The sequence below is a fragment of the Rhipicephalus microplus genome, unplaced genomic scaffold, assembly GCF_043290135.1.
Source record: "Rhipicephalus microplus isolate Deutch F79 unplaced genomic scaffold, USDA_Rmic scaffold_16, whole genome shotgun sequence".
NCBI classification, from domain to species: Eukaryota; Metazoa; Arthropoda; class Arachnida; order Ixodida; family Ixodidae; genus Rhipicephalus; species Rhipicephalus microplus.
The window spans coordinates 5590858-5603202 of NW_027464589.1; the positions used below are offsets into that span (position 1 = coordinate 5590858).

General features: G+C 43.5%; 1 protein-coding gene across 10 annotated transcripts in view; it reads left to right on the forward strand.

Moving 5' to 3' along the window:
- The window catches only part of LOC119166653 (uncharacterized), a 288262-nt gene that overhangs the window by 50612 nt on the left and 225305 nt on the right, over positions 1–12345 (forward strand). For 5 of the 10 annotated variants that reach the window (XM_075883322.1, XM_075883325.1, XM_075883329.1 and 2 more), the window contains exon 2: positions 9835–9882. The exons of 3 other annotated variants lie outside the window; for them this stretch is intronic. In XM_075883322.1, coding sequence (XP_075739437.1) covers positions 9835–9882 — 48 coding nt within the window. Of the gene's footprint in view, positions 1–980; positions 1481–9834; positions 9883–12345 lie in introns of all 10 variants that reach the window. 2 more of the 10 variants (XM_075883326.1, XM_075883327.1) reach the window with 2 other exon arrangements.

Below are 12345 nucleotides of genomic sequence, written 5' to 3' on the forward strand. Positions count from 1 at the left end.
GGAATGTTCTGTTTAGCTCATTAGCAATTGCGTAAGGATCAGTAACTGCGCAGCCGTCAACGCGAAGCTGTTCAACAGATTTTTTGTTTCCGGACAAGTATCCCCAAAACTTTTGCGGAGCATTTTTCATGAAGTTAACAAGTGTCGTTCCAAAAAAATAATCTCGAGCGGTTCGTATTTTGTGCTTCAGTGTTACTGAGAGGGAAGATATGGCCTGGTTATCTTTACGCGCTGCTTTGCGTTTTCTTGATATTGTTCTTTTCAATTGTATTATATCGCGTGTTATCCAGGGGTTGCACAGTTTCTTTTTCTGAAATTTGGGTACGAATTTATCAAGACACGATGCAGTAACATTTTTAAACGTATTCTACAGACTTAATACATCTCCTCCTGCCTCAAAGTCACCGAAGCACAAACCAAGTTTATCTATAATAGCTTCGTCATCCGCAGCAGAAAAATTGAACACGCTCTTGCTCGCAGAATTCTTTTTGTCAGGGCAGAAATTCGCGGTAAGTAAAACCACCTTGTGATCAGAGATTCCATCATAAACACTGGCCTTAGTGTCATCTGGAAAGTTTCCAACAAATAGAAGATCTAGTACACTTTCAGTGCTTCGAGCAACTCTGGTAGCATCTTTAACAAGTTGAACGAGATTAAAGTTCAGCATCAATTCAAGCAACAAGATACAGTTCGCTACGTCTGTTGAACCTGGGTGAAGAGTGTTCCAATCAATTGATGGTAGGTTGAAGTCCCCCGCTAATATGACTTTTTGATTAGGCTTGCACTTCTGCTGCATGTAAGACTGAATGTTTTCCAAAAACGACTCCGGCGAAGAAGGGGGCCGGTAGACTACACCTACGAGAGCCGAGAGCCTACGAAAATTAATTTGACACCATACACTTTCATTGTCGATTATTTCGTCCATAGTTATGCAAGTGATTTCCTGTTTGACCACCAAAGCAACGCCTCCTCCTCTGCAGCCTCAAGACGTGGTTGACCTTTTCGTCTTCCCACATGCACTGGTCGGCCTTGGAACAAAGGGCCAAGACGTCAAGACTGCAGGAGACGTATGATTTGGTAGAAGACTGGGCCCGTGTAGCAAGAGCTTTCTTCGCAGCGAACTGACGACCAGATAAATAGTCAAACAGGTCGCAGATCTTTTCTTCGAAGAGATCGCAGCTCATTATGTGGGCTTCGTGGCTTTCAAACCATGTTCGGGGAGTGCCGTCCATGTAGAAAAGCACGTTGGCGAGCATGAGCGTGGGATCCCAGTGGTGAGTAGCACTGACGCGCTCGTACCGGTTAAAGCCAAGTTTCAACATCGATCGTACCATCACCGGAGAAAGTGCCGGGATCCCGGAGGTATGGGAGTGTGACGTAGGTGGTGCCTTGGACTGATGAGGATGGCATAGAGGAAGTACCAGCAGTCGAAGCAGTCCATAGGTCGCCGATGTTGCGACCGCTGCGCGTCTCCATCGAGGTACGGGGGTCGTCCACCTCCACCAATAATGTTAAGAGTAACTTTTTTAATAATCTATTTACAACCCACAGAACTCGACGATCAAGATGGCACCAGCCCAGCATAAAAAAACTCACTTCGTCCTCCTCTTTCATGCAGCTGCGTTTAGCGGCTGTTATGTATCAATATTCATTTATTTTATTTACTTATTTATACATACTGTCAATCCCAGAGGGATTATAACAGGTGGACAATCTAAGGCAGTGATTAAGTACAGTCAATAGAAAGGGAAAAAAATAAGAAAAAAATTACATAACAACAAAAAAAGAAAACATATAAGCACATTTGTCAAAGTACAATCATATTGGCACTTTACTTAAATAACAAGAAAGATCACATAGCACCATATTATATTTGCGAGGCTATCAAGTCGCTTTCTACTAGTTTTGTGAAAGTGGCTTCGGTTGTGCTTCTGGTAAAGGAGGGGGACAGGTTATTCCATTCTCTGATCGCAAGCGGGAAGAATGAGAATTTGAAGGCATCTGTGTGAAATATGTAAGGGGCAAGAGTATGAGAGTATTTGTGGCGGGTAGTTCTAGCTGCGGATAGCTTTATGTAGCGGGACTTGTCTATGTTTAGGTGACCATGTAACAGTTTGTACATCAGCTTTAAGCGTGTCAATATCACCCGGTTTTTTATGGTTAGTAGTACAGCCTTCTTAAGCATCTCCGTAGTTGAATCTGTTCGGTTTGTTAAAGATGACCCTAAGCGCTTTTCGTTGAACACCTTTGAGCTTGCTGGTTAGTTTTTTTTTTTTTTTGTGTGTACAGGAACCAGGCAGTGTTTGCGTACTCCAGGATGGGTCGTATAAGTGTATTGTAGGCCAGTAACTTTGTGTGTGGTGGTGCTTGCTGTAATCACCTTTTTATAACTGTCTTTTCAGCGCAGATGATGTGATGTAGTAGCGTCCTATCGTAGGTCATGTGACAGAATGACTCCTAGATGCTTATGTTTGGTGACTTTATAAAGGGGAGCTGAATTGATGACGTAATTAAAATTCGATGGATGCTTTTTTCTAGTTATAGATAAGAGCGCCGACTTTTTTTCGTTGATGTTCATTTGCCAATCACTGCACCAGGCTGAAACTGCGTCTAGCACTGTATTTATTTATTTATTTTATTTATTCAGTTACCCTCAAGGCCCGAGGGCATTACAGAGGGGAGTGGGTACATACATATATGTACAGCATACAAAGCAAAATACAACATAAAAATTGCAATCATCGCTTGCTACAGGGTTGAACTGAGGCTACGTACAAATAAAATTAGTGACGGCAATTTTAAATAAAGCAGCATCTTTTATACCAACAATATCACAAGGAAGATGATTCCAACATACAGATGTTTTTGGCACAAATGAATCATGAAAACACTTGGTGTGCGCTAAAGGAAGTCCTACTTTATGGCGATGATCAATGCGAGTGGAAACGTAAGTTGGTTGGGCCAATAATCTGCTTCTGAGTAACGGATTGGTGAAGTAAATTTTATGGAATATACACAGCCGAGACACTTTCCTGCGAAGAGACAGTAGGGGTAATGCTAGTGTAGTTTTCATTGATGTGACGATCGAGGTGCGATGGTAATTTGAAAGGATGAAGCGCGCTGCCCGATTCTGCACTCGTTCTAATTCATAGATAAGCGAGTCATGACCAGGGTCCCAAAAAGATGCTGCATATTCTAATCTGCTACGTACCAATACTTTGTAGAGTAAGAGTTTCAAGGAAACGGGTGCCTGATTAAAATTTCTTCGAAGGTAACCCAACGTGCTATTAGCTTTACCTGCAATATGTTCAATGTGTGTCTTCCAAGACAATGTAGAAGTTATGTGGATACCTAGATACTTATAAGAATTTACTACTTCGAGAAGAACATTATTAATATGATACGACCTGATACTAGTGCTGTGTCGGTTAACATGCATGTACTTGCATTTGTTAACGTTTAACGCCATGCCCCAAGTCTCACACCATTCCTGAACCCGATCCATATCAGCCTGCAATTCTAGAACGTCTGAATGTCCCTTAATTGCCCGATAAATTACGCAGTCATCTGCGAAAAGACTCACTGAAGAAGTAATGTTTAGAGGCAAATCATTTATATAGACCAGAAAGAGCAATGCTCCCGACACGGAGCCCTGTGGGACCCCAGAGCCAACCGGGACCCTGGGCGAATCAAAGTTATTAACACTTACAAATTGGGAACGGTTACTGAGAAAAGCAATCACCCACGCGAGGACGTTATCATCTATATTGAGGCTCCGTAATTTTAAAATGAGTAAATCATGAGGTACTTTGTCAAACGCTTTTGAGAAATCTAAAAAGATACAGTCAATGGGTGTGCCGTTGTCGAGAATAGAATGCAAATCATGTATAAAACATATTAGTTGCGTTTCACAGGAAAAGTTTTTACGAAATCCATGCTGCGAATCAGTAAAGAAAGAATTGCCCTCTAAAAATTTTACAAGCTGCGAATAAATTACGTGTTCCATTATTTTGCATGGTATCGAAGTGATTGATACTGGTCTGTAATTTTCCGGACAAAGTTTATCACCTGACTTAAAGAATGGAATAATTCTTCCCACACTCCAATCATCCGGAAGACAGCCCGCTTCCAGAGATTGCTCAAATATTTTTGTTAAGATTATGGCGCTGTAGACTTTAGTGTTGATTAAAAACTTGGAAGTAATGTTGTCAATTCCGGCGGAAGACGAGACTTTAAGATTTTCTATTATTTTTTGTACACCTGCTGTGTCGAAACGAATTGCTTCCATCGGGAGATAACCACTAGCTTGACAAACAGGGTTTGAACCTTTGTTGAGGAGACCTGACACTGCCGCCGCGAAGGTGTCACAGAGAATAACAGCGCAATCATCTTTATGGGTTACCCCGTCCGAAGTTTTAAGTGTTATTTCGTGAGTATCTTTTTTATTCACCACCTTCCAAAATTGTCTCGGGTTGTTGGCTAACATATTGGGGAGTGTAAAGTAGGTTTCCTTTGCTGCTTTTGTGGCCCTCCTATATTCCCCATTAGCAACGTAGTAAGAATCCCATCTGGCCTGCGAGTTAGAAACTTTAGCGGACCGAAACAGCCTTTTTTTCTTATTAGCCAACCTTTTCAAAGATTGGCTATACCAGGGAGCATGCTTATTGGTGGTGACTAACCGCAGGGGAACAAACGTTTCAGTCAGGTATGCTACTTTTTCTTTGAACAAAATCCAGTTCGAATTAACGGAACGAGCCTCGAATTCATCAAGATAGCTGTCCAGAAATAAACAAAGTTTTTTATCGATGGCATCAAAATCGGCAGCAGCGTAATCTCTAATGCGCTTAGTATAATTTTCATGGTGAGGAACGCAAACATCCATAGTGAAATGGAGCAAAGAATGATCATTTAATTGAGGCAAACAAAGTGGAGACATGAACAGGTCAGGCACGTTTGTTAACACGAGATCTAAAATGCTGGAAGTAGTAGGTGTAATGCGGGTTGGTTGGGTGACAATTTGCGTAAAGTTGAAATCAGAACAAAAGCTCAAAAAATTATAACTGTCAGTAGAGAACGGACTTAACTGAGGTACATCACTGGACCAAAATATATTTGGGTAGTTAAAGTCTCCGGCTAAAAGGACTGGTACATTAGGAAAACGTTCCATAATTATGTTAACCACATCGTGAAGGCTATTGACAAAGCTCGGATCACAGGACGGTGGACGGTAGCAGATACCCAAGATAATCTTTTTATAACATGTGCAAATTTCAACAAATATGATCTCTAAATGGGTTACAACAGGCACAAAAGACGAAGAAATATGATCCGCTACAGCAACAAGTACACTACCGCCGCATCTATCACCTCTATCACGACGATACACATTGAAACGCTTTGTAGAATCAAACAATTCACTGCTGTTAATTTTTGAAGTAAGCCACGTTTCAGTTAACAATGCAACATCAGCGTCACATGAGTCGACCGCCGCATTTAGTTCATCGCGTTTCGATAAGACACTCCTGATGTTCGTGAAAAGAAAGCGAATTTTTTGGACACCGCCCCCCACCCCTCGCGTGTCGCTACTGCGGCGAGTTTGCAGCTGATAACGGTGCCCTGGGTACTGAGGGTTCGCCTGAAAGCTGCCGATTAACGAATTCCCCAGAGGCGCCGCCAAGTTCGTACACACTGTCGTCAGAAAAATTGTAACTGTAACGTTTATCACCTATGTGCAACTTATTGTACCGAAGCTTGAAAGAAACGTCTCGTTGTTTGGCAAATTCTACAAGCTTCTTTCGCGCCTGCCGTGTTTGAAGAGAATAATCCTCACTTACAGTGATGCCATTCTCTTTGAATTTTCCGCTGAGCGATAATAATTCCTGCTTTAACTTAAAAGATGCAAACTTAGCAATAACTGGTCTATTTTGGCTGGGCCTGTACGTTCCTAGCCTGTGTACTCGCTCAAGAGCTTCGCTCGGCACTGGTGACTTAAAAACGGTACTGATCTCTTTAACCAGTTTTTCTTCAGTTTGGTTCCATTTCTCCTGCGGACAGTCTGTCAAACCGTAAAACAAGAGGTTACTGCGTCTCATTCTATCCTCAAGCTGAGAATGTTCATCGTGTAACCTAGCGTTTTCTCTGCTCAGATGGTCGGTTAGCTGCTTTAGCTGCAAAAGTTCATCCCCGACCTCGGCGTTGTCACACGCTTTTGCTTCGACAGCGGCGAGCCTACGGTCGATGTCGTTAACTTTGCGCTCGATTGCTTCCTGGTTGTTTTTAATTTCATTCACGCTAGATATTAACTTCACTTGGTCCTGTTTCATTTTTTCGGTTCGAGAGTTCACGCTCTGCAGAAGAGCAAACATGTCACTAAATTTTGGCTCATGAGCCCTGTTCGATAGGTCAGACTCAGGAACCTTTTTATTGGTCCCTGGGTTTTCTTCAACGTCGCCAGATAGCAAAACAAGCATAGATATAACATCTACACATTCACTTAACAGTGACAACAAGACTCCCGGGCATGGGAACAGCATCAAGCACACATTGTTGGACTTCTTTGCATATAAAGGAGTATTGTTACTAACCTGTGTGAACAAGCGAGCAAAGTTACGGTGCCGCATTTCTGCGCTGTTCCCACGCCCACTGGAGAGGCCAGGTTCGTGCCATCTGTTTTTATCCTGGGCTTGCGATGACGTCACGACCGATGAAGTGGCCGCCTGGCTCGGGAAGATGTTGCAGGGGTGTTTCCGGCCAAATCCTGGACTGGCCGAAAACTGATCGCTATCAGGCAGAAGCACTGTCCGTGGCTCATGCCCAGCAGTCGGTGATAGCCACGAGCAGAAGTGAAGAAGTGAAGCAACCTGTGTGAACAAGCGAGCAAAGTTACGGTGCCGCATTTCTGCGCTGTTTCCACGCCCACTGGAGAGGCCAGCTTCGTGCCATCCTTTTTTATCCTGGTCTTGCGATGACGTCACGACCGATGAAGTGGCCGCCTGGCTCGGGAAGATGTTGCAGGGGTGTTTCCGGCCAAATCCTGGACTGGCCGAAAACTGGTCGCTATCAGGCAGAAGCACTGTCCGTGGCTCATGCCCAGCAGTCGGTGATAGCCACGAGCAGAAGTGAAGAAGTGAAGCAGCCTGTGTGAACAAGCGAGCAAAGTTACGGTGCCGCATTTCTGCGCTGTTCCCACGCCCACTCAGGCGATATTTAAGGCGATACGGTCATCGTGTGAGTGGATTTCTTTGTACAGGATGCAGTCATCTGAAAATAATCTGCATCCAACATTAACAGATGAAGGAAGATCGTTGACGAAAATTAAGAATAATACCGGCCCCAAAACACTGCCTTGCGGTACGCCAGAGGTCACCGGTACGATTGAAGATTGGACATGGTTTAATTCCACGAACTGCGACCTGTCTGTTAGGAAGCTAGTAATCCAGTCAACGATTTGGCCCTTGCCTAGAAGAAGTTGGAGTTTCAAGATGAGTTTGCTGTGCGACACCTGATCAAATGCTTTCGAGAAATATAGCAGAATAAGATCAATTTGTTTTTGGCGATTGATGCTTAATGAGGCGTCATGGACCATTTCAATGAGTTTTGTCACACTAGACATGCCCTGGAGGAAGCCATGTTTAAATGGGGACAGTATTTTGTGTTCTAGGTGTTTCGTTATGTGCTTTAAGATTATGTGTTCGAGCAATTTACCAACCGTACATGTTAATTAGATGGGCCGATAATTGAAAGGTTCGTTTTTATTTTCAGACTTATGTATAGGAATCACTTTTGCTATTCTCCAATCCTTTTTATGTATAGGAATCACTTTTGCTATTCTCCAATCCTTTGGTGGGGTACGCGACGACAATGGTCGGTTAAAAAGCAGGCACAGGTATTTTGTTATCCATTTGGCATATCTTTTTAAAAACGCCTTAGGTATGTTGTCTGGTCCGGAACTTTTTTTGCCATCCAATTTCAATAGTAAGTTGAAAACTCTCTCTTCTGAAATGAATAATCGCTTAATAGATTTCTCGTCTCTAATTTCTATGTGAGGCTGTTTTCCGTCGTCAACTGTAAAAATTGATTGGAAATAGCTATTTAATACGTTTGCGGAATAGCAGGTGTTTCGTGGGTCATTTTACAGACTTTAGAATTCATGTATTGCCAAAATTTTGTTGGAGAACTTTTTATGAAACGAGGTGGAGTTTTTTCAAAATAAGTAGACTTGGCTGCCTTTATTTTATTTTTCATGTCAGTTATACCTGCGCACAGATTTTGTCGGCTATAAATATTAGGTTTCTCTTTTAGGTTTTTCCTCAAACGCTTCACCTTTCTTTTAGCATGCATAACGACATGTGTGACCCATGGATTCATCTTAACTGGTCATCTTTTTCTTCCATGGAACGTAGTTTTGTAAGCAATAAAGAACAACTTCTTTGAATTTATGCCACAACATTTCCATAGTCGTAGTGGAGTCAGAGGCTAATTCTTGAAATGATAGAAATTCGTCGAACAGTAAGTTATGTATTGCTATGTCATCGGCATTACAAAAGTCTGGAAATGTTTCCTCTGCGTATGCAGGCATTTTACTGTCCTTTATAGGTATCCTACAATAAGTTATTTTATGGTCTGAAATGCTGTCTAGCAGTTCTATCTTTGCTTCATGTACCGGAAAGTTATCAGGGAGAAAGATTAAGTCCAGCACACTCCTGTTGTGTCCCTGTACACGCGTAGGCTGCGTCACTATTTGTGAAAGGTTTAAAGAAAGAATTAAATCGTAAATTAATTCGGAGCAGATGCTATGTTACTGCATTGATTCCCAGTTGAAGTCAGGCGCATTAAGGTCCCCCACTAGAATAACTCTGGCATTAGATGCGTGACGCCGCATGTACGTGCACAGGGCATCCATACACTCAAGGTTTGATGAAGGGGCGCGGTATGCACACTCGAGAACGATAACGTGGGTTGTGAATTTAAGTTTGCAAAATACAGCCTTTAAGCCTTCTACGTCCGAAAGTAATGTGAAGGGGATTCTTTTACTTATAAAGACAGCTACGCTGCCGCTTCGTGTTGGTCTATCTTTGCGTATGATCGCGTAGTTTGGGGGTGTTAGCTCAGCATCTTCGATATCACTTGTTAGCCACGTTTCAGTAACGGCCAAGAAGTCAGGTTCGAGACCAATAAGCAATGATTCTAAAGCATGTAATTTGTTCATGATGCTGCACGCATTCACATTTGCGAAAGTTATTTCGTGTGATGCCTTATTTGTCGACGCCTTAACTCCTGAGGTTTGGGATGAACTTTTTTTGTTCCGTTTACTGAGGATACTTCTGGCTTGGTTGTAAGGAAAAAGAAAGCCGTGTGCGTGATCAAGGGAACTAGTTGACAGTTCGTTTGCTTCAGATGGCTGATATAAAGGTACTGGTTGGTGACACGAGAAGACAGGGGGATGGACATTTGAGATGCGTCAAGTGTTGTTGTGACTTGAAAGTTGTTTAGCACTGTTCGACTCTGTGTCCCTCATGTAAATGTCATCGTTAACGAATAACTTATTGAAAACGAGGCGAATACGGTCACCGTCCTTTTTAAGCTCTTTGAAAACTGCAGTAGTTTGCGTCTTTTGTCCCGCACGGCCTCATAATAGTCTCGTGCTACGCTTAGTGTTGTTTTTCAGTTTGAAGCCCTTGCTCAAAATGGATTCGACTTCTTTCTTGTTAAAAAAATTTGCAATGATTGGACGCTTCTTATCCGCTGAAACCCGGCCCAGGCGGTGAGGTCCAGAAATAGACGAAACAGATATGCCAAAATGGCTTGAACAGACCTCTTTTACGAATCTCGCAGGGGCCTCCCACGACTCGGAACCATCAGTATCGGCGACTCCGTAAAAAAGTAAGTTAGACTGGCGGGAGCGGTTTTCCAAGTCGTATATTTTGTCTTGAATTCTCTAAAGCTCTTTCTCATGCGTGGGGCCAAGCCCGGAATTGCTCCCTGTCACCTCTGACTGTAATTCATCGATTATTACGTGCATCTTGGAAATGTTTTCTGCATTCGCGGAAGAGTGCTGTGTCGACATTGACTGAAGTTTGTTCTCGAGCTCGCCTACTCTTTGCGTGAGAGATTCGAAATCTTTTTTTAAAGTGGCATGTAGGAGCAAAACCTGGTTAACGGATTCGAGAAGGCTCACAGTGTTAGCTTCAATACATTGCACACTATCAAAAACTGAATTAAGCTTCTCTTCCTGAGATTTAGTCATAGAACCAGGATTTGTTTCGATGTCAACTCCCAGGAGCAGGAGGCGCCGAAGATGCAATGCACACTCGCGAACTGCTTCAGGGCACGGAAGCACGACAAGGAAAGGATCATCTGATCGCAAGCTGCCAGAGGGTAATTTGGAAAAGCAACCAACCTGCAGAGCAAAAAGACAGATGCGTAAGCCTTTCGTTGTTTCCTCCATCGTGCCTCCGTGCCCGCAGAAGACATACTGCTGGATGCTCGGTAATATCGTTGCCCCGCCGCGGTGGTCTAGTGGCTAAGGTACTCGGCTGCTGACTTGCAGGTCGCGGGTTCGAATCCCGGCTGCGGCGGCTGCATTTCCGATGGAGGCGGAAATGTTGTAGGCCCGTGTGCTCAGATTTGGGTGCACGTTAAAGAACCCCAGGTGGTCGAAATTTCCGGAGTTCTCCACTACGGCGTCTCTTATAATCATATGGTGGTTTTGGGACGTTAAACCCCACATATCAATCGGTAATATCGTTTCCAAACTTGCTGACGTTGTCATCGCGGCTGCGCATCGGTGATATTCCAGGGGGCGTTCCATGTGCTCAGACAGGTTCACGCAAGTTGTTTCCAACAGGCGCGGATCCATGGCAGGCGCGGCCTCGCAAATTCCTCCCAAGGGCGGAAAGTAGTCCAGAAGGCCAAACACCGACGCACCAGCCGCGACCACGGCGAACTGCAGAGCGAAAAGACAGATGCGTAGGCCTTTCGTTGTTTTCTCCATCGTGCCTCCGTGCCCACAGAAGAGATACTGCTGGATGCTCGCTAATATGATTTCCGATCTTGATGACGTTGTTGTCGCGGCTGCGCATCGGTGACATTCCAGTGAATATCCAGTGAATTCGGTGATATTCTTAAGAGACATGCCATAATGAAGGACTGTATTAATTTTGACTGTCTGGTTAATTTTTATCTGCCTGTCATATTAGTTTATTATAATTGTGTATTACAATGCGTGCAGCACTTGCTTATGGTTCCTTAACTTGAACTTTTTCATTGTGATAATAGTTAAATGATGCTTAGATACCTCTGTTGTGCAAGTTACTTTTTTTTAAAGACAATAATCTTTCTTGGGGACCTTCGGCGCAAAAATATTGGTCTGTCTGTCTGTCTGTCTGTACATTTGTCTGTTTCTCTACTCTAAACGGCACCGGGTACTTGAAACGGTCGACCCCATCTGTAGTGCCCACCAATGATGCTCAAGATTCACCATTCATACTTGTGTAATCGCCAATTAATAAGCAATTATTGCACATGTCTGGGGCATCAAAACAATATGTATATATTCTGCATGTGCGTCTTTTACTAGAAAAGGCATGCATAAGTAATTTTAAAGACCGTAGCGCTTATCACGCTGCGCTGACCATACAACGCATGCACGATAAGGCGAGTGTTTCGAACACTTTGCTAAGATGAGACGGTGGGGGCACCTACCCATCACCTTGCGTTCTACACCTTGTCACCTCTGAGATGGTTGCGCACACCCGTCTCAGAGCCACGTGCTTCATTTTCCAAGAAAACTGCCAGATGGCGCTCATGTCTCACGTGTGATGTGACTTGATGCGCTTGTTCGCCTCCGCTGCCCGCTCGAGGCACTCCAACGCAGCGCCTCCAGAATACCACTCACCGATTTTCTTGCGCAGAACATCAAATAAATGTTTTGTTCACTCTCTCCACTTGTAAGACTATCGTCTTTCGACAACATTTGTAGATTAACATGCAGATACGGGGCCAATTTTGTTTCCAGGGATATCTAATGCATCATATTTCCATATCAAGATGAAACGTTGAGACGATTTGTCTTATAAATAATAGAATATGTGTTACCTATTATTTTAAATTGCATAGTTCATGGCTAGGTTGCAAAAAATTAGCAGCGGCTTCAGTTACTACCTATTTCATTCCAATTACTGGGTACTAATGCAGGTAATAAAGAAGTAGTCATCATCATCAGCCTGACGACGTCCACTGCAGGACAAAGGCCTCTCCCATATTCCGCCAGTTAACCCGATCCTGTGCTTGCTGCTGCCAATTTATGCCCGCAAACTTCTTAATCTCATCTGCCCACCTAACCTT